This window comes from Pseudochaenichthys georgianus, chromosome 7 (assembly GCF_902827115.2).
Source record: "Pseudochaenichthys georgianus chromosome 7, fPseGeo1.2, whole genome shotgun sequence".
Lineage (NCBI taxonomy): Eukaryota > Metazoa > Chordata > Actinopteri > Perciformes > Channichthyidae > Pseudochaenichthys > Pseudochaenichthys georgianus.
In genome coordinates this window covers 19,130,437-19,153,807 of record NC_047509.1, presented here as the reverse complement: position 1 = coordinate 19,153,807, position 23,371 = coordinate 19,130,437, and the positions used below count along the sequence as shown (strand labels likewise).

At 39.6% G+C, this 23,371-nt stretch overlaps 1 protein-coding gene across 1 annotated transcript; it reads right to left on the bottom strand.

The window, feature by feature from the left end:
- Window positions 1-11,980: 11,980 nt before the first annotated feature.
- dhx35 (DEAH-box helicase 35) lies at window positions 11,981-22,143 on the bottom strand. The gene is made up of 21 exons (XM_034086999.2): window positions 22,073-22,143; window positions 21,539-21,666; window positions 21,333-21,425; window positions 20,903-20,980; window positions 20,677-20,781; window positions 20,527-20,588; window positions 20,108-20,177; window positions 19,893-19,952; window positions 19,319-19,431; window positions 19,130-19,226; window positions 18,801-18,959; window positions 16,326-16,536; window positions 16,004-16,128; window positions 15,699-15,753; window positions 15,355-15,545; window positions 15,178-15,255; window positions 14,914-15,043; window positions 14,218-14,299; window positions 14,039-14,110; window positions 13,812-13,923; window positions 11,981-13,650 (listed from the first exon to the last, which is right to left on the bottom strand). The coding sequence occupies exons 1-21, from the start codon at window positions 22,110-22,112 to the stop codon at window positions 13,612-13,614; spliced, it is 2,100 nt and encodes a 699-aa protein (XP_033942890.1). The 5' UTR covers window positions 22,113-22,143; the 3' UTR covers window positions 11,981-13,611.
- Window positions 22,144-23,371: the final 1,228 nt, after the last annotated feature.

Below are 23,371 nucleotides of genomic sequence, written 5' to 3'. Positions count from 1 at the left end.
TAGTATCTCAAATGGCCTTTCCTTAGTCTTTCAGAGCCTAACCTCCTTGTCATGGAAATGATGATTTTTCACCATACCCTCACGGAGACTGCCTTTGTAGCCAGTTGGCATTTTCGTTCAACACAGGAAACGTCTTTTGGAATCCTGTGAGTAGCTGCTCACACATCAACATGCTGAAAGATTGAAAGTCCAGCAGCAACGACAACCTTCCAGGAACTATAGCAGCTGGCCAGTGGTTTGTACACGTTTGAAGGTTTTTGCAGGGTTATGTATGCAATGTTGAAAGATATACTGAGTACAGAGCGCAGACTGGTCCAGAGGGGGTTCAAAGACAAAGCCCATCTAATGTCCTCATTCGCACTTGAGGACAGTTAGCCCGCTGACATCTGTTTATGAAAAAGTAAATGAATACAAAAACAATAGAGGAACATTTCAAATTACTGGAATGAATGTTCCTTTGGACCACAGGCCTCAACTTCTCTATTAGCACCTCCGCTATCATAACTGTTCCAGAGAATCCTTATTGCACCATCTGGTGTGCAATAAATGAGGAGAAAAGTCGAATGGAATTGGAGGAGAGTTAGAAAAATGTGGTCTGTCTATTACCATCACTGCTCCAATGCTAAAGCACAAGTTAGAAGCTGGAATGACTTGATGCACTCGTTAATGGCGACTGCCAGATGTTAATCAGCCACAACAACTAATTTCCCTGTTTTTTCCCTTTGTTATGGCCCATTTTGAGACAAAACCTCTGGCATGATGACACAAACACAGCAGCTTTTAAATGAGGGCAGATGAAGATAAAGAGGGAAGGAAATTGAGAGATGTTGCAGGATTCTTATTGTTATTGACAGCAGATCCATTAATAGTTGCTGATGCAAACTCAAAAACTTCCAAACAAATGCTTTGTTGATTCATATTTAATTCAAACTACTTTGCTATGATCTCAATATCCCATAATGAAAGAAGGAAAAATATGTATTTTAACTACTTAACATAATTTCTTGGCAGAGGTCACTAAGACAGCAGAGTTTAGAAAGTTACACAAAGCACTGAGGCGTGAAGTCTGATGAGCTCAGAGGATCTCCAACAGAATACCATTTTCAATAAGAACTGATATCCAGCCTGTGGACCCTTTATGAGTGTTAACCCACCCATCTCCTCCTTTCAAATCGATCCCTCTTTAAAGGCTAAACTGGCCCAGATTTTTTTTTAAAAGACTACCACTGCATCCATTGATCAAATAAGACATTTAAGATCGCTAAATGATAAAACATGTAAGAAGAAATTACTTTATAGGCAATCAAAATAAGTAAAAAAAAAATAGACCATTTATCTAATGCTGTTTACAATCATTTACTCATTCACTCAAAGCAGACAACATAGTCTGGCAGACTAAGGGAGGCTCATGTGGATTTAGGGAAAGACAAACTAAACTAAATACAGAGGGATTCATTGGAAAGAAAACTGCTCATAGCACATGTAGCTTTAGAGCAGTGTTTCTCAAACTTTTTCATACCAAGGACCACTTAACCAATAAAAAAAACACTCACGGACCACCTAACTCCACAAATATCCAAAATCACATCGTTTTGACCCAGACTTGAACCCAACTGAAAATACAAAAATCCTTGAAGAAATGCCATTTAATAAAACTTCCCCGTCAATGTGACTAAGAGAATCTGCTGTGAGGGAAGTGGAGAAACTCTAGAAATCCATGTGTGGAATGCAGGGAACTGGCAAATCTAATAAAGACCTGAAGGTGTAGCTTCTACAAAGTAGTGAATAAAGGACTTAAATGCCACTGTAAACAAGGCAGTCCGTCACTGTGCCAGACACATCAAACCTACGTATAGATTGGAAAGAAGTACTTACATTTCATATAAATCAAAGCATGTGGGAAATAAAGAGCAACGTTTCTCTGACGCTTTCCATCCCTCAAGTTCTCATCTTATTCTCCATCTTCAACAGATCTATATATTGCAGGTCCAACCTGAGGGGCCTCTTAGTGACCCCACCAGGTTCATCACACCAACCTCTGCTCATACCGAGGTGTGGGCACAAGACAGCAGAACAAGCTTAAATCCCAGTGAAGATGTTTTTGGCCTTGATCACCGTGCCCATCGATCCCTGGCTGATTCCCACTCAGATATGTCTTATTTTATTAGTGGCTTCAGCCTTCTGCCGCCCCATTCCGCTGTGATCAATACCAACATGTGGACGGCCCATATTTTTCTCACTTTTAGTGCCTTAACGCTGTTTAACCGTGTCACCTGATAAACGACAGGCCCTCCCCAAACACTGATTTCCTATTGATTTCTCCTTCATTCAGCCATCCCTCCCTTCGCCACTCTCCCATTGTTTTTATCTCCAGTTATCTCCTCTCTCTATACCTTAACCCCCACCAGACTTAAGCAGAGGATAGACCTGCCAGACACCTTTTAACCAATTCAACCACAGACACCCAACTCAGCTTAGGGCAAGCGAAAGAGACTTTAAAGAGAGCAGGACATTTTCAAATAACCCTTTGGCATGTAAGATGGGCATTGAGTCAAACCTGGGGAGCTTTTTTTCTAAAAGTGAGGTTTGTGTTTGTCATTTTCCATCATTACTCACCAAACAGCCTGCACACAAACAGTGGTGGAGACCTATCTGTGTGCATGCAGGCATTAACAGAGCAGGATCCAGTGAGCACCATGCAACAGATGCTATGACAACCTGGAGGGAGACAGCTCCATCCATCACCCGCTGAAGTCCTGATGATCAGAGCAGGGTTTGGACTGGAGGAGGATGCACAGCAGGGCAACACACAATCCACTTAAAGGCTTTCTATTGGGCTACAGCTGTATAAACACATTTCATATGTTCCGTAGAAGGCAAATAAAAGCGAACAGCAGTGACGAGGAAATAAGATTAGGACTGAAACCAAATGGGAAAACAATATGTTGTGGACATTAGAGATAAAAATAAACTGCATCTCAATATTGGAGAAAACAATTACAAAAAGGAAGGATCGAACCGGTATCTGCCTGGACTACCATGCCATCTCCTTTTCTCTTCTCAAACTGTACATTATTTATGAAAAATTAAACCTGCTCCTATTCCTGCTTAGTCTGGCTCATCCACTCAGTTACCTCTTAATTGATCTCTCATCTAAGGCACTTGTGTAAATCCAGTCTGCTCCTCCCAGCCATTAATGCCATTAAATATGGCTCCCTTATAACCAGATACTCTGAAGATGTCTGGATGAGCTGTGGTTGGAGTTCATTTTCTAATTCACAGGACAATACAATTATCTTATCGCTGTGAAACTCCTGTGTTTACGTCTTATGGAAACATAAGTTATTGTAATTCCCTGTGTGTTGTTTGCAGTCAACACATTACTTACAACTTTGCTGTTAACATTTGTAACTGCCCGTAAGAGAAGAAAGGAACAAAAAGATTCAAAGACAAATGGTACTCTCTGGAAATCTGGGGAATTTCAGGTCTATGCATGAAGCCTGAATAAGCCAGATAATAAACTGACACCATGAACATCTGTTAAGGAATCCGATAACATGACCTGGCATCTTTTATTAGGCCTCTCACCCTTTAACAATGGGTTAAGTGATAAATTGACATTTACAGCGCAGCCTGCCAAGTACACTGGGTACAGAGCACACTGAGAAACTGACCGTGAAGTAATAACGAGCGAGTGGGCAAGAGCAGAGATTCTCTATTAACACAAGGGGAGAGGAGTTGAAGGGGTTGTGGGCTATGAAAGGAACGGTTTCTTGAACAAAACTCCAGTGCTTTAACAGCAACCCCCCGCCCACCCCTCTATCAGGGCTGCAGCCATGGGAGAGCTTGAGCACCAGCTAGTGGTGGTGGAGTTACACTGCCAAGACTCCCCACACCAAACACATTAATCATGACCAGGGGAGTGTAAAATTCAATCGGCTCCTTCCATCCATTTCATGTGAAGCAGACTGAAGGCCGGCCTTGTGGTGCCTGAGAAAGGAAGGATGAAAAAAAAGGGAGAAAAAAGGAAGAGGAGCTCCCTACACTTCATCAGAACCCCTACTTCATAACAAATGGAGTGTCTCTCTGGCGGAGGAGTGCCATCAGAAACACGCGTTCTCTCTATCCATTTAATTCCGGCAGTGGAGGAAGGGTCAGGGAGGGAGCAGTGGGAGCGCGTTCTGCTCCTCGCTTGCCGCTTCCCCAGTCACACAGTAAACTACCTTTTAGGAATTGTTTCTCAATAAGAAATGATCAGTCCATTTATCTGCACCAGGCGGGCCTGTCTCCTCACCCAGACCTCCAATATTTTTCGTTTGACCTGATCAGGGCTATAAACTAGACCGAGACACTTTCAATTTGTCACCCGAGGAGGCCTCTGCGAGTCCCATGCTACTGATTGCATCCTCCCTCCCAAATGTAAAAATTCCTCCCATGCTTGAAATCTCTCAGATTCTTTTTTTCAATGCATACAGCTCCTTGGAAGTAGAGCCTCCTGTTGCCATGCTACAATAAAAGGTTGTGAGAGATAATCATATCCACACACCATGTACAGAATGTAGTGTCTGTGGGGTTAAAGAATATAGCCAGGACAAAAAGGCAATTTGTAAAATGATTTAAGAAAAAATAATGAATCACTCATGATACTGATTAACTACAAATTAACTTTTTTTGTATTTATTACAGGGTTCATACACTTGTTCACCAATGATTTTCAATGACTTTTCCATGACCGTTACCTAATTTTCCATGACCCCAAAAAGTTACTCTTTCTCAGCGGTACCAGACACATTTTTATTTTAACATGGTAAGCTGGACAATAAGGTCTGCATTGGAAACATGTTGTGCCTATCTAAAACAAATTAAATAGTAGGCTTACTAGCTCCTACAGACTAAAGCCACTGGAGACTAGAGGGCGTGATTGTAAAAATCTCACCAGCAAAATACCTCGACAGTTAAATGCCATTTTACGTTTCATTACTATACGATACTGTATTTATTATCGTTATAGTATTACTATTTTGGCGATTAGATAATAAAAAATATAAATTATATTTGATGCAACTTTGGTTACATTTCCATGCCTTTTCCAAAACTTTGGGAAAAATATTGTTTTCCATAACTTTTCCAGGGCCTGGAATTTGCATTTTGAATTTCCATGACTTTTCCAGGTTTTTAATGACCGTAGGAACCGTTATTAATATAGTATTCTGAATAAAAGAAAAACAATCTTTTTAAATAGAGCAGTGTCCTTGCATGTTTATATGTTCTCATCACTTGTCACTTTGCTATGCTTCTGAATGAGAATTGCTTTAGCATAAAATAACAAGATTGGAATTTTGGATTTAGGCTCATTCAGATAATAAAACACCTGACAAATCAACATGCTTCATCGCATCAAAGCCAAATTCACATAATAAAAATGTGTATTTTATATCTATATTGCCATAAATCAGTCCTGCTTGCTTTTTTTAACATTGCCCAAAGTGGTCAATACAACTACCAATGTAAAGGGACATCAAAGTTGCATGGTCTCATGCAGTCATATCGCACACAATTCTACACAAACATCACGTGGGATGTAACGAGTATAAGACACCATGAACCCTTTCAACAAACACCACCATCAAAAACTGGGGAAAAGCACTTATTACTGGTTGTTCATTGAGGGGGAAATATTAACCACACTGTTTTCTTTCAAAACATCTACAAACTTTGAACAGGGGGTAATTACAAGTCACACACCACTTGCTTTCCCATCAAACCCTTTAAAACAGTTAAACATTCTTTGAATTGGATGGAACATGTCAATGATTTTTTGACAGCACTGAAATATGGTGAGGAACACTCAACCACGTATATGCAGCCTGTTCAAACTGCTGCCTCGTCCGAGTCACATGCACGCGATTAATCACTGATACCTCCGGCTGTCACTTTGCACGTATGTGGTTACACAACACTAATGGGCAACTGAGTGGAACTGAAAAACACATGAAGAAATCGGCCTTTCTTCTCTTACTTGTTTCCGTTCTCTTTGAAGACATCAGGTGGGGAACGGCCTCCTTCCTCTCTGATGACTCGGCGTTGCAGTGTTGCTTCATTCAGGATACCTGAAATACAGGATATATAAGAAGCATAAGAAAAATAGTAATCTGAGAAACTGTCAATAATCACACTATGTTATAGGCCGTTGACAGATTACATCATTTAGTGTTTAAAAGTATTTTGGAAGAGATTCAACAGTTCTTGTGACACAGTTGGGATGTATCGCATCAGTGACGAGGTCTAACAATAGGATGTGAAACTTTAGGTTGCTAACAACTTGGTGGTCCAGTCTAAATTGTTTGTAAGTAATATTTAGATCTGATTTATCAATAATGCTGTCCAAATGCACCCCATATATTTCAATAATAAAATAATATTAACCATATTTTTACGGCACAAAGGTCTCCATTGGTTCTCTTTATGTCGCAAATACACACACACACACAAGTACACAAACTTATAGTCACAAAATAAACGTGGCTCGCCTTCACTAGTAATGCAAAATTCTAAAAAAAATTATACAGTAAGTCCAATAAAAGGTTTTGTACTAAACAACATTCAGATTTGTTCTTCTCTCCTGTTTATTCATTTCTGTGGCACTGCACTTGATTTTCTTCCTTGATGATTTATCTTACTGATGAATGTTTGCTTGATAAAAGGCTTTACTGTAAATACTTTTTTAAGCTTTGCTGAAGTTACGAATTTATATTTGTTTAAGTTTAGCAACCAAAGAAAGGCTACCACGATCTTGATCTTGTAGCTAATCTCGTTAGGTTTATGGGTTTTAGTTTGACTTTTTTTTCTACACACCCACAAACCATTTCTATTCTAACTTAAAAGATCAAATAAATTACGCATTCTTCTTGGCAATTGATCACCATGGAAAATGTACACTGTTCAAAATGAAAGAGGATTAAAAACACAGAAGTAGTAGCTGCCAACAGGGGCAACATGACCGGACAACAAATGTCTGCAGTTACCCAAACCTGGTTACTCGAGTTAGTCAGTCTACTGTCAAGAAAACTGTGTATTAAATGATTTATATTTTGCACATGATATTTAGGTAACGTGGATATTCAGTCATAATTGACTAATGTAGGTGCTTCACTTTGCATTGTTTTTAATTGATGCAGCTAATGCATAATTACTGAGTTTAATTGGGTAGTAACTAATAGCCATTACTGACTAATTGACTCTCGAGGCAAACCATTAGTTCAGATGTGACATGTTGAATATTAAAGATATTTGATTCTGAATTGTTAATAAGCCATATTTTTAACTGAGTGGTTACTCTTCTGTCATTGTCAATGTCAGAAGCAACCAGCCAAAACACTACACACCAGTCCATACTCAACTCATGTAACCTAAATATAAACTAACAGTCATAGCACTGGGATGATATGCACTACTCTTCTTTTCCTACACCGTGTAATTGTCCCAGAGAACACTGCATCTTCCTAATACTAACACAAATATATCATTGAGATTTCTACTTATAGACGGTGGGAAATGCATTCAGTTTGCAAAGGAAAACAACTGCACACCGAGAATTGAACTGATTCATTAGTGAAGCCATTTCTGTTATTTGTCAGTGTTTAAAAGCATCTTTTGGTGCCAACGGCCAGACAGAGAAAATTCAACTCTCTAAGGACCAACACCTCTAATTCTTTTTTCTGAAGCTACCAGCCATATCTTCAGGTGCAGTCCTCCCTCCCTACACCTTTTGTTAAAGAGCAACTTCCAGGTTAAAGACACCTGTGAATAAATGTGTAGGAAAAGGATGTATACACTAGATTTTCAAAAAAATATACATAAATATACACTACAGTGACATCTGGCGTCGTTTTTGTAAGACATTTTTACTTCCGCATCAAAAAAGCCTCCCCACGTGACCTCCCGCGTGTGACGTAACTAAGGGGAAACAAGGGGGAGAGCGGCGGTGTAACATATTAATAAACATGGATCCCAATGCTAGTTTCGACACAGAAGAAGTTGAACATGTATATTCGAATGCATATGACGGACCACAACCTTATAATTATGAGCCTGCTAGGCGTCCAAGAGACCAGGAGCAGCCAAGGATTAGAAAAAATAACGGCCATCGGGTAATACGGTTTCCTGATAAACGTTTGTCCTGACAGGCTGGTATTTGTGCAACCTGCACAAACACAATACTGCACCATGATTACAAATGATGAAATACAATGTAAAACTACCGAAAAATACCACCTCACTAAAACGCAACCGCTCAACACAACCGCTAACTATTCCCGCGGTCAGAGAGCGGAGATGTGTCCCCTTTGTGATGTAATATGATGCTTTGAGTATGACCTTAAAAAAAAGCCGTTTTTAAGAGCAGAGCTCAAAATCACTCCTTTCCCTCTGAATTCCTGCACTTATGTCTCGTAAAACATATCAAATCCTGCATTCACTTTATTAATTGTAATTTTCAAGCAAGTTTAAGCATCAATGTAGAAAAAAACCTGCAAGTTGCTCTTTAAGGTCTAAATGTTAAATGTACCACTGAGCCAAAGACAGAGGGTAAAAGCGAGTAACCGCAAACTAAGAGAGCTACACAATATAGCTTTTATCCAAAGCACTTTAGTCACACACACACCAATTGCAGTGAGCTAATATAAGTTTGTATCACAGTATAGAAAAATAAACTCATATCCAACAACATATTGATTGTAATGATGTGTTTGCAAAGTCCAGTTCCTGAGAATGACAGTAGTTTGGGAAAGTTGTTAAGGAAAGAAGATGGATAAGAAGCCAGTTTTAAAATATAAAGTTCGACACACAAATGATAAACTCAGCTGGGACAAGTAGCCCTAATTGCAATACAAAAACATTTGTGTTGTTACGGATTGCAAGACAACAACAGCCTCTATATGTTTAAACAGACCAAAACAAATATGGTTGCAGCGAAAAATCATGATATAAGTTACTTTTACCCTGTAATTGTGGGAGGCTACAGAGTTTAGCAGTAGGGATGGGAATTTGAAAGCAAATGTATATTCGAATATTCGACCCCCCAAAAAACGGTTAACCGGTTAACCGAAATGTACATATCCTATAAAAAAAAAAATTGGGTAAAAAAAAAAATTTTAACAATTTTTTTTTTTAGTTTTTTTTTTGCCCAATTTTTTTTCAATGATTTTTGGAAATAAATACATGTTCAAATAAGTGTAGAAACCAAGTCGAATTTGTCAAATGTATTGAACTGGTGATCACAGTTTGACAGCTATAGGCCTACAGCTTTCATGTGTGGAGGCGATTCACAATCAGGCCAGCTGTAGAGAAGACCCTCAGCTGGAACGGAGGTTGCGGGTATAGCAAGGTATAGCATGTATATATAGGTTTAATTTGGCATAGTTTGACCTCTACACCGCACTCACTAACCTGTTCGAAATATTTCCACACATTACTCCTTTTTGACGCCATGTCTGTTGTGTAGGACTCTTCTTGGAGTGTAAATAATTACCGGACTATGACTGGTAAAATATGTTGAATACCGGCAAAACTAAATCTCTCCAGTCAAAATGTCTATGTACTTTTCCGCCACACACGGTTGCCAAGCAGCGCTTATTGTTGTTTAGGCTGGCCACTCATGTGTCGCGAGTGTTGACAGGGGGCGGGGGAGCACGCTCATGAACTGTTAGCGCCGGAACCTCGCAACGGCTGCAGAGCTCATTTGCGCCACATTTGGGCCTAAAATGAGGTTTGAGTCTGCGTGATCTGCGTGTAGGGAGGGGCAGCAGCCATGTCATTGGCTCGAACTAGATCTGATGGATTTGGACATAAACGTGAGTGAAGTATAACCGGACACGAGAGAGAGAACCTGCAGCTCTGCCCGCTGTGAGGGACCGGTGAGCGCAGCAAAACACACCTTAAGACGTCACCTAACACATTTAGCTATGGCACAGTCGTATATATATACATTGAATTATTCAATTTGATAATATGTAGGCTAATCAATTAGGCTTCACTCCCAAAAAAAAAAAATTATAATTTTTTTTTTTTAATAAAAATATTCATAACTCATATTCGAATACATGAATAATTATTCGAATACCTGAATAATTTCGAATATTCGATTAATCGTTCCCATCCCTATTTAGCAGTAGCCTTTTGGCTAAAGTCTATGGTAGCCTATTAGCCTAAGGCTGCTGTATGCTGCCAACGGGAACATGTAGCCTATTGACATTCAAGCTACTGTTTTCTATCATATTTTACATGAAAAATAGTGGCATTTTGTCTTAATTATTTTCATAAATTCAACATTAGCTACATTATGCAAACAAACGGCAGCCATTTTAAATTGGCTAACCATGACGTTTGGCTAGTAGCTAATGGGCTGATCAGTGCACATGGAAAGAAAACATGTCAGTTCAATAAATGCTTTTAAACAAACCTTTTGGACTTCCCAGAACACATTTGAGGTTTATCTTCGTTGAAACACCCTTTCACGTATCCGGTAGTGCAAACTGACATGACGCAAAAGGAAATTATGTAATCACATAAACAACCAGACATTAATCCCACACGACACTCAGGTGATAGGAAAGCATCTTGGGTACGCAGCTAAGGTAAAATTGGCGCCTTTTTTTCTTCTTTAAACTCTTTTGAGCCATAGTGAGCTCAGTGCTTCCACTGAGGGCTGAAAGGTGAACTACAGCTGCTGAGTATATGAGAGCTTCACCTGCCCTCTAGTGGATTCTTTGAAATTGTTAACTACCATGTAAACATAATATAGTTCGGAATAATTTAAGGTGTATATTTTTATTCCATCTCTCTTAGACCCAAGTTGGGCCAAGAATACAGCAGACACTTTTTAATTATTGCTTTTACCGATGGAATTAAGTTAGAACATTTACTAGTAAGTAATGACTGTAGTACAATTTTGAGGAGGCCCGCTTTTACCTTACTTAAATGTTTTTAATTGTATGCTACTCTATACTCCACTACGTTTAAGAGAAAATATTATAGGGTACATTTTAAAATATAACATTCATTTGATAACTCAAGTTATTAACTACTTTGCAGATTCAGATTAAATGAAATCACCTAACAAATAAGGATATATGATGTGTTAAACCACCCTGCAGTTTATTTAGTTGTTAATACCCAACCTTTACCAGATGCAACATCCCATTCCCAAAAGTCAAAGTTGATAAACAATGTTTAAATGCCGTCACATTGTGTTAAAAATGCAGGCTATTGTCTGTCAAACTATTGTTTTTGTTTGTTTACACTCCACCTATTTGACAATGAATGATTCTTAAATATAAGAGATAATCCATCCAATACAAATCCAATATCTAAAATGAGCCATTCTGCATTATAAATATTCATATATTAGTTAGTTTAAATTGGTTCCTGCCAATACTTAAGTATAATGTAATGTTTACTTAAATATGAGTTTCTCTTGTAATATAGTATTTATACACTGTGTATTTCTACTTGACCGCAGTCAAATATCTAAATACTTCCTTCACCACTGGTTTTAGTGGTGCATAATGTAATTATCAAAATTGCCACAAAATAATTGCACCACTTTATTTTTTATGGTAGAATACTACATGCCCCCAGATATGCTTACTATAAATTGATTAAATATATTAATTTAAGTCCATGTGTTAACCATATTGCACCTCTAAATTGATGAATGGCTCATCAACCTAAGTCAAAACAACCATTTTTTATTTACACACTTATCAAAAAGGGAACTAATACATAGACACTCATAAATGCCCTTTCACTCAATTATAATTTGAGTCATTTGAATTGGGCACAGTTTGTAGTACAACAGTGACACCTCCTGGCAAAATGGTACACTGAATAAAAAAGCATGGAAAAAGCATCAGTATGATTCATAAGAGTAAAATAACAGTAGTTGGGTCGGTGAAAAAAGAAATCATCAGCCAACACGGAGTGCATGACAATAAGGCTTTATTTGAACATGTGAGGAAGAAATGGCAGGTGACAGTTTTTTTATCTCAGCGGTGAGCAATTACACAGGACTACAGATTACTGCATTGGCTGCATACATACTCCGTATCAGCACAAACGAGTTAATACGTTTTTATTTTCAATAAGTCCGAGAAGGTGATCGTAAGTGTATAGTCTATCAGAGTACCATTTAACATGCAAAGGTAATTCCTTTGTATATTCATCTAAATTTGAGTTGGCTTACCTATCTACGGTACAGTGTGTTCTGTGGTTTGATTACAGTTTCACTGAATCTAGCTAAAGTAGTAACCTCAAGAACAAGATTTATGAAAAACCATGCAGGCAGAAGTAAACGTTTAGTGACAGTGACCTTATGGATTTTTAAGCATATGACAAACCTTTAACATACTGCTCACTGGCGGTTTCAGGGCCAAATACTTCTGAAGAAATATAAAAACAAATAAAAACGTAAGCGGAAAATGTAGAACAGATGCTGTCAATATGGAATGGAAGTCTCAAATAATTTGCCATTTTACTGAACACCTGGTAGATGGTTTTGACAGTAACGGGACAAAATTACATTAAGGTCTGTCTCGAAACTGAGACAAACTGTAAAAGGAAATGCAATTATTATGACAAAAGAGATGGCTTAGATCGAATAAATGCTACTGTTTCTTTGAAGCTCTGGATGCATGTCTGAATGCACTTTATGTCATCACAGGAACAAATGGCACTTCATTTTTTGTTTTGATTTCACAGCTTTGCATTTACAATGCTTGGGTGTATTTACACATTTCATCTGAAAATGAAATGTGAAATAGTTTGAAAAATAATAATTGGCACAGAGTGGTAACAAGGCCACTATGTATGGAAAACGAGGATCAAAAAGTAAAGCGGTCTTTTCACAGTATCATTATTAGATGTAAAAGATAAAGAAATGCGTTTCCTTCTGCAGTAAATTCCTGAAAATATATATTACTACTACTGTATGAAGGTGTAGAAAGTTAAGAAATCAAAAATAAATTGGAGATAAAGTGAACCAGTTAGAAACATAAAGGCACCCAGGCTAGGGGGACGCAAATTAAACAGAACAAAGTAAGCCATAAGTCTCTCGAAGGGAATCATCCTCACATACCATTGACTTTCGTTCTCCATCATGCAGCAGGAAATACAGCGATTTAAAAAATAATTAAGCCAAGAACCAGGTGAGGACAAGCCTGTGGCATACGAGCCGTTCCCTGTACCTGAGCCTGCTCGGACTATGTACAAGTATGAATGAAGTGAACTATGTGACTATACATGAAACAGTCTGGTCTCATCTTACATTCGTCACCATTTACTCCATCACAGGTACACTACATTACTTCCAAAAATCAAGAAAGAAGCTTCCAAATGAAGTCACATTAATGTCAACTCTAAAAATGTATCAACTTCATCCCATTCTAGCGTGGCCACATAGTGTGGAGGGGTTGTGCAGGTGGACATGGACAATCAGTTTATAATACATCTGTATATACAATGAGATGGAGAGGGGCACAGTGGCAATTTGAGAGGGTGTTTCTCCTTTTATACCCGTGAGTCTTCAGTCTTAACATGACGAAAGGATGGAGAGCTTCAGAGGACCCGGGACCTCTTGCTGGCCAGTGAACCATGCTAAAAGAGAGAAGGGACAGGTCATGTTAAATCAGACAATAATATATCCACGGCTTCAGACAGTTAACTCACTTTAACGTTTAATATTCAACTCACGTTTCAGAAGACGCACAACAGCCACATACACAAATATCAAGTTGGAGGAGCTTTCTTTGACCTACCTTGGCCTGCTTGTAAAAGTGAGGGGCCAACTCGACCAACCAGGACGACTCCACAGCAGTCACATCGCGCATGTAGTATTTTGCCGTCTGCAGCACTTCATTGAAAACCACCCTGAAAAGGAGACAAAGTAAGATAGAAGTCTGAATGCGTGCAAATTCTCTGCACACCATAAATGTTCAAGAATAAGGGAGCAAAGGAAACTTGCTGCAGAAGAAAATGCACTGACCATTTTGGAGGTTTCTCTCCATACAGCACAGAGCTGGGGTGGATGTGAAGCTCACGATCGTCTCGTAAAGTCCTGTCATTGCAAGTGAATATGAGAATGAGTCATGTGATTTGCAAATAGATGAAAAACTGAAAATAATCCTTAGACATTTTATAGATGATAAAAAGGAGCACTCTCACCGGTAGGAACCAGAATGGTGAATGCGTGCTGCATTTGAGAAAAACCCAAGTACAATGCACTTCAAGATCACATCAGGATCACCTGTGCACAAGAAAGAAGCAAGGAATTGTTAAAATGGCCATTTTACATTAGTTATGACAGTGAAGCAAAAGGTGCATTTAAGGAGCACACACCATTGAACATGAGTTAGTCCTTAATATTGGTAAATATTTGTGATGTATGTTCTTTATTTGCAGGTCCCATTATTATTATTATTATTATTATTATTATTATGATGCGCCGCTTTCCCCCTTCTTCTCCAGTAGGACTCAGATGAGGGTGTTGCACTTTTCCTTGTACATGTGATGTTTCGGTGTTGTTGTTTTTTGTTTCTTTTTCTTTTTAACTATCAAGTTTTTGTGTTTCTCTTGTTATCCTACTATACTGTTATGTTTGACTGTGAATAAGCTTGGCTGTGAATAAGACATAAGTAGGACAGACCATCTATTTATTTTTATTTTTGCTTTTTTAGAAAGGGGCAGGTCATATACGATTATTTCTCCTTTTCACTCAATGTTGTGTTTACAGAGACATGTTTTGTAAACAATAATTATACATTAAGTTGTGCATACCATGAACGGAACAAATACAAATGAAATGAAATATGTCACTGACACAATCCCACCTTACATTAAAAAAATATAAAACAAACAAACCTTCACTGGAAGTCCGCGGCACTTTAAACTTGTTCATGAGACGCCGGAGCTGCTCTCGTACAGTCACAGCCCGCAGCAGACCTTTATAGTTGAGGAAATGTTCCTGACACCACTGGGAGCTCTTCTGGTGCTGCAGTAAAGACGAAAAAGTTTCATTGTTTGATTATAGTCAACCCTCATTCTGCTGAGTTCGCTAGCCCCGAGTGTTGTGATCACTGTCACTGATTGAGCTATACATTGTACATACATTCACACACACTATACCTTAATGAATGCTTCATACACATTCAGCATGGTGAGGTGGTCTCCCTCAGCAACTGCAAATTTCCTGTGCTCTCGAGCCTGCAGGGTGCGATAGTGGAAATTGGATAATTGTTATGCTGACAAAGCATTTCCGCCAAATACACAACACGCTTATTTTGAAAGCCGGTTTTCACTTACGGCAGCTTTCTTCTGATTGGCCGGCAAAACAAATGTATTCTGAATCTGCATCATTGCTGCGATGGTAACAATCTCTTTGGAGCAGCCGAAGGTTCCTGACTCTAGGAGCATCTTGGCAAACATGGGGCTGAGAGGAAACTCTGCCATCCGCACACCCATGGGATCAGTCAAACGTCCGTAATGGTCTAGTCCTGCCAAGACACACAGCTGGTTAAAATTCTGCATCATGTGCAAGGACACCTTAGCTTGTAGATGCTTGCTGACAGAATTTTGTACACAGGTCTTGCAGTTGAAGGACAGTTTCTCTTTGTACTATCCTGCCCTGCTGACGGCTTGTTTCTTACCTCCGAGAGCGTAGAGCAGCTCCAGAGCCTGAACCATGGTCTGAGCTGGAGGAGGCTGCAAAGTTATTGTTAAATATAATGTTACATTTTACAATTGCAATGTTTAAGACAGAAAAAAATAAGGAACTGCCTTTACTTGTCATTACATCTTGTAAAGCAGGAAAACACAATGACTGCATTAATGTTATGGTTTCTGTGCATTATTCCCTAGGGGACATTCTCGCTAATTAAAATGCAAAGTACCATTCCTGTCACAGTGGGTGAACACATCACAGCCACCCTGTGGATGCAGAGAAGATACTCACCGAGAGGAAGCTGAACCGCAGCACGTTGTCAATGCCTAGCGCTTTCAGCTGCAGGATGACAGGGGCCAAATTTGTGCGCTGCATCTCTGGCACAGTAGAGGCAGGCAGTTTCTCAAAGTCCTCCTCTGAAGAAAGGAACACAGGCAATAAGAAACACAGGGAGGAAAATGAAAAGTGACAGAAAAAAACAGGCAGAGAGGGTGGAAGGAGGAGGATAGAACTACAACACATTGCCTAAAATGCTAACAATGCATGATTCCGCTCACAGACTATATTCTACAACACTTTCATCCTTCTTCTATTCCTGAAAACCAACACATACCTGTGTAGAGTCTGAAGCATTTCCCAGGACGGTTTCGTCCGGCTCTCCCAGCCCTCTGGCTGGCGGAAGCCTTAGAGATTGGAGTTACCACCAGAGATTCAATGGCAGTGCTCGGGTTATACGCTCGCAGCTTCACAAAAGCACAGTCAATGACGAACACAACCCCATTTATAGTGATGGATGTCTCAGCTATGTTAGTGGCCACCACAACCTGCAAGAAACAAAAGAAAGAAATAAGTGTTTTGTATATCACACAATTTATCCAGTTATCGTCTCCTATGTTGACACCTACACTGTTAACCCTCTGGAGTCGGTGGACGCGCCGGCGCGTCCAGGTGCGCATAATTTTACGTAACTAATCATATATTTTCGATTATATGGAGTAGAAACATGATCCAGATATCCGCGGAATCGCTGGAAGGGTAGCTTTCCAGCGGTATCTCCTGTGAGAGTGTAACCAGGGCACAGCAGCCATATAATGCCAATATGGCCGCTCAAAGCAGCTTGACTTTACACTGTGTGGGATTGGTGGATTGGTGTGTCCGTCAAGGAAATCTCGGCCGGCAGCCATCATGGTCTGAAATGACCAATGGACATCGAGAAATCACTAAGGACCTACCCACCAAGTAAAAAAAACATAAACTATGTGTCTCCCATCAGTTTAGGTCTGTGAGGAGCGAGAGAGAGACAGAGAAAATGGCTAAAAAAAACTTTACAGTTGCCGACTTCGCTAGAGATTTTTTTCGCTGGCAAAAGTGAAGATAGAGCCTCAGATGTTCAGAACCTGAAGTCTTCGACTCTTCTGAAGAAGAAGAACACAAAGACAACAACAAGGATCTATTTGGACATGGGTAAGTGTAAATATTACAGTAATAGTGTACTGGCAATGTGTGGGGAATACCGCGAAAATGAACAATAGGTTTATTGATATATATTTTTTATCGATAGTCATGAACTTTTTCTTGGGACAAAATAGACTCTACATTAGCAAACGTTTACTCTGTGTTAACGTGTGTAAAAGTGAGATTACATGTGGAGATGATTATATTAATAATGTATTCGTCCCACAACGGAGACATTTACAGTGACATGTTTTTGCCATCGATTATTTTATCATACTGTTCTGTACAGATGAGACTTTGTCATAGATTTATTTATATGTGTGCCTGTTATTATTTTACCGGTGTGTGTGTGTGTGTGTGTGTGTGTGTGTGTGTGTGTGTGTGTGTGTGTGTGTGTGTGTGTGTGTGTGTGTGTGTGTGTGTGTGTGTGTGTGTGTGTGTGTGTGTGTGTGTGTGTGTGTGTGTGTGTGTGTGTGTGTGTGTGTGCTTGAGCAACATTTTACTTGAACTTTATTTCAATGAAATTAGTTGTAATTATTGTCCTACATTTTTATTTGTTTTACAGAGATGTTTCACAGCTGTCTGGGTCTAGTGGCCCACAGGCGGCGTTTATCCAGCAGCCACAACATCCATCTGTGCCGGCCCCCAGGTCAAGATCTACTGTTGTTCAAGGGCCTTCACCAGAGCCATCACCACCAAGGACCAGCATCACTACAGCAGCCTCCACCTCCATCTGCGGCTACCACCAGGTCAAGATACACCTCAGCACAAAGGCTCCACCACAGCCATCACCTTCAACCCAGCCAGCAAGGAGGTCTCGTATAGCACTTGTACACCCCACCTACACAGCAGCCCATGCACCATCACCCCCACCTACACAGCAGCCAGACCCACTGTCTTGGAAGACAGACAAAGACCTTGACACTGTCTTGACATTTATAATGAATAGTTGGTTGAAAGTTCTGATGTTCAATTTTGTAAATGACATTTTCCAGTTTCTTATATTTATATAAATAGTTGGTTGAAAAAAACATATTTATAATAAATTGTTGGTTGAAAAAAAAAGGTTGAATGCTCAATTTGTATTTGTACACATCACATGAACCTTGGTATGTAATATGAAGTCATTATTCAGTCCTAATGTATCTCAGTCGATGCTGTGGTGAAAGTAGAGTGATAAACACCTGTTTTACTCAAAATTCGAATACATTTTTTTCATTTTAGAAATGAATTACACATTTATATACAGTGTAATTCAAATATTTCACTGCTTTTGTGATCCTAAGACTTTGGTAACCAAATCTAAAACACCAAAACAATTCGATCACATGAGTAAATTTGTGTTTTCACAAGAGTTTTGAAGATTTTCCGAAAATCGGATGTAACATTTTAAGCTTTTGAGCTACTTATCTCATCAAACAGTGCTCTAAGGTGAGTAATTTGCATATATAGCAATACCAGAGATTGTCCTGAACATTTTGATATTTAACACAAGGGGTGCCATGTTAGAAGAAATACATTTAAAAGGGGATTTAAGAAAACGTCAACAATTCGAGAAAATACCCTTAGACTCCAGAGGGTTAATGTAACTCAATGGCTATTAAACACATTAGAACAATGGCAGCGACTTCACCTTGCGAACAGTGGGCGGCGTCCTCTCAAAGACTTTCATCTGATCAGCGTAAGGTAAACCCGAGTACATGGGCAAAATCCTCAGGTGTTTCTTCATGCCGATTCGTGACAAAGACCTGGCCTGGTCCTGCAGAAGGGACACCACTTTCTCCACCTCTTCCTAAGGTGAAATATACAAATGGACAATAAAAAGAAGGTAACCTAGACAAAAACAAAAGACGGACCATGCCAAAATATAGTAATGAAATGACAAATGGAATGCTTGTGTTATTATATGCCATCTATTCCTTCTGTCAAATTAATATTAAGTAGTTTTAAATTGCCACTAACCTGTCCGGTAAGAAAAGCAAGGACATCTCCGTCCTCCTCCGTCTCATGGATCTTCAGCACTGTCTCCACTGTGGCCTTTACATAGTCTGGGACAGGACTGAGAACAAACAAAAAACCCTTGAGAGTTAGAGAAACAAAATATACTACTGAAACACCTTTTCCTCACATTGGATTATGTGCGTTGACTACCTGACAGTGTAGAAGACGTCCACTGGAAAGGTGCGTCCCTCCACGGTCAGAATTCCACACGTGTCCTTGTTGGGATCCCCGGACTCGTTCAAATTGAAGAAGTCATGGAATTTCTGTAGATAATAGTGATAACTTCAGTTCGTAAAGGAAGCACTAATGAGGCATTTGTAGATCATGTTTAAAGCAAACATGTTTATATATAAAGTGAAAGTAAACAGACTTTTATCAACTGATATTTTACAAATGTTTTGCAGCTAAAACAATCAATGAAGAACTTCTGTCCCCTCAATCCGACATCTTAAAAAAGTATACAACTTACTACTGAAGTATAACTAAATAATGTGCATGTATAGATCAAAGTCTTTTCAAACAGACAGTAGATGTCTGATATGGCATTTTAGCTTTTTATTTATGCTGAGCGCAGCCGTGGCCCGATTGTGTCAGTTCTTTCATCAGTGTATCGCAGATGTCAGTTCAATGTGATCCGACCTGACACCAACTTTTCCCCTTTCTGTCTTTTTTGTTTCTGTTCTCGCTTATCAGGCATATCTGCTCATCTTAATGATGCTGTCACCTTGGCATCCAGAGTGGCAGAGGCCACAATCACCCTCAGGTCTCGCCGCTTTTTCTGAATCTATAAAAGAATCAGGAATGTACAAAACAGTGGGAACCGAGAAGGAGAGTCAGCGTTAAAACGGAAAACAACTTACTAGGATTATTTGTATAGTTACTAGAATGAATGAAAGTTAAATATTCAAGTCTAATTTTTTCAGAATCAGCAGGAATTACCTTCTTTAGTAGACCAATGGCTATGTCCGTGTACAGAGTTCTCTCATGCGCTTCATCTAGCATCAACACACTAAGGATAACAGCACAATACAAAAGTTAGAACGAGTAAATCCAAACCACTTTTAACACAATACAGTTTTCATGTCCGACAGAAATGACTTTATTCACAAGGGACATTTTTAGCGGTCACAGAAAGGGAAAAAACTGTAAAATAATGGGGTTGATTTTATTTAGCTGCTTCAGGGTTTTGGTGTTGTGCATGGTGGCTTCCTGTCATATTATCAGAACCCTCAGGGACACTTGAAATGAACGGAGCCACTGTTAATGGTATTGGTAATACCAGTGCCTGTTCTTCTATGACAAGTTAAACTATGGGATTTGAAAAAAGCTAACATAATATCTTAATGACAATCACTTGCCTGTATTTTTTCAAAAGAGGATCAGCCATCATCTCCCGCACCAGCATGCCATCTGTAAGGAACTGAAACACAAACGCACATTAAGTACTGAAATGACCCAAACACGGGTACAGCTTGTGATGAAAGCTTCAAACATCTGGCAGGAATTACCTTAATCCTTGTGGCTTGAGGATCAGAGCAGTCATCAAAACGGATGGTGTATCCCACCTCATGTCCCACCAGGGCCCCTCGCTCCTCTGCCACGCGATTGGCTACCTACCAGCAGGAAAGAGGGGGAAGTACAGAATTTGGCACGTGCCTTTCAGTGGGAACTACATTTATTGAAGAGAAATTACATTTGGCAAACGGCAACAGAGGTCATCAGTAGAGGCCTTACAGAGATAGCAGCCACACGACGAGGCTGTGTCACTCCGATCACCTTCCCCTCCGTTGCCCAACCAGCCTCCAGAAGATACTGAAGTGAATCAGATTAAAGAAAAGTTAGATCAAAAAAGATGAAGGAAGCAAAAGAGAGACTGCAAAGGAGCAGACTTTGCATACAATGGCTGATGTGGTCCAAAGCCCTATTAAAAAAAAGAGCCAACTAAGGATCAATGTTATGTAAAAACAAGGTGGGAGTAAAGCCACATGAAGGGTATCAGTTCAATGCAGCAATGTTGTGCCTTTGACTGTTAGATATGTGACTTTGAGGATTTTTTGCTTCAGCTTAGGCAAATATGTAAAAACTGGTGTACTGGTGTCCAGCATTTCTTAAATTGTGCCACAATGTACCATGGTTGAGATTATACTTATACTACTGCACTAACCTGGGGTAACTGCGTTGTTTTTCCACATCCTGTCTCACCAACTATGATGACAGTCTGGAAGCTCTCCACCAAGTATAAGATGTTGTTTCTGTGCTGAATAGGACACAATTAATACAAAGTTTATCACTGAAATACACACTACACACAGTTCAACACATTACCCACACTAATGTAACATCTTTGCCTGTTCAGAGGCGATGTAAAACCTTGAAAACGGGGAGTTTCTGTCGTTGCTTCTCTATGGAGAGGGCTGTGTGCGGGTTGAAGATGATGGGAGAGCCGGTGGTCTCTGTGTTGAGCTCCCGCTCCTCAGTAATCCCCGGAGCCTCAGCCCCTGGGGCAGAGCAGATGGTGGAGGTAAAGATAAGATGTTTTATTTTATTTATTTATATGAGCAGAATGAGTCTTTCAGATGATGAAAGGGTTTAGTGGAAAGCTAAGAGTTAAAATAAAGCACCTATAGGTGTTGAAACCCCCTTATTTAATGCACGTCTGCACGTAGCTGTCGTACTTTCCGCTTCATAGCCCATGCGTTTTATTTTGGCAGATTACATGGTTACTTTGATTCCGCAGAGCTATCGTTACCCGGGCTGAACTGGCTGCAGAGATCACGCAGCTGCTGTGAAAGCAGCTAAGGGGAACCGAGACTAACTGAACTTTACAAGCAGCTGCCCGTTACTGAATACCAACCCCGGAAAATAACAATAAATGCCCGATTTATTCTTTTTTAGCGTACTTACCCGGCTTCCAAAATTTCATCGTGGAAAGGGGAGCCGCCATCTTGGATTCTACGTCACATATTTTTTTTCCTTCTGCGCTGATGACGTCAGGATTCGGGCTTTCTGGTTAGATTTTATGAATGATGTATGAATGATGTGAATGCGGTTGAGTTCAAGTTAGACGAATAGTTTAGTTCATTCCAGCAGGTGAGTGCCAACAAAATGCACATGCGCTTAAGACTAAGTAATAGGACATACATACTGTTTCATTAAAATAAGCATAGGTGGACAATGAAAACTCTGCAGCAACAAAACATGGTCAAAACCAAATCTAGGCGAATAATCATAATCATCTTAATTGGAATGGGCCTGCATTCTCTTATTATACACAGAAATAAACAACATCTAGGAACAATAACAACAACAATGATGGACAAATAACACTACAGAAAATAGGATTGTATTCTCTTGATTGATTCATGTTTTTTTAATTCTGCTAATCCATGATGGAAAGTAGGCTTCTACCATTAATTAAGCATTATTTTTTAGATACTTATACATAGCCAACGTTTTATACAAATATTTTAATCCTAATTTAATCGCTTTTACAGCTATAGTTAGTTTATTTAGAGAACAGGGTTTAACCTGGGTTTAACACACAAGTCAAGGGGCCAGTTTACAAAATATGAAGCCACAGATAGGAAATTAACTATTTAAAAGTTGCTGCTTAGCTGAATGCAACATAAAAAATGCAGTAACTTTACTGATGATCCAAAACTCTTGCTGTGGCAAACTGCCAGCCATTGAGTACTCTTTATGATATACTTTAAATGTTGTTGCTACATTGTTTGTACTTCGGCAGTTTAGTTTGTTTTATTTTTATTGAATAGTATTGCTACTCATACTCATGTAAAATATCTTAAAACTTTAATATTCTACCATGAGTATTTGTTTTGTCACCTCTGCCTGTCAGGATTATTATGTCATGTCACGTTTCTATGTCTAGGTGTGGGTGTTTTTCCGTTCTCCTTGTCATGTTTCCTCCCTGTATATTGTCTGGTCTTTTTTCCCTGTGTTCTATTTCGTATATGGCTTCGCCCTCTAAGGCTATCGCTATTGGATTATCCCTCTGCGCCCCCGCGCAGCACTGAAACACTTGTAGTCCACGCCCACCCGCTAGGTGGGCCCCACCCTCAGGCCTCCTTCCGGTATAAATAGGAAGGTGGCCCGGCAATCTGCTCCCTCTTTTCTTCAGCAACCAGCACAGTTACTGAAGCACAGAAAACAGTATGCGAATCCTGCCTGGGGCCTGAGGATTTC

Coding starts and splice junctions, on each gene's coding strand:
- dhx35 (XM_034086999.2), bottom strand. CDS start 22,112: ATGGCGGCTCCCCTTTCCACGATGAAATTTTGGAAGCCGG. Junction 19,953..20,107: donor CCATTGGTCTACTAAAGAAG/GTAATTCCTGCT, acceptor ATTCTTTTATAG/ATTCAGAAAAAGCGGCGAGA. Junction 19,432..19,892: donor CTGCCACTCTGGATGCCAAG/GTGACAGCATCA, acceptor TATTATCTACAG/AAATTCCATGACTTCTTCAA.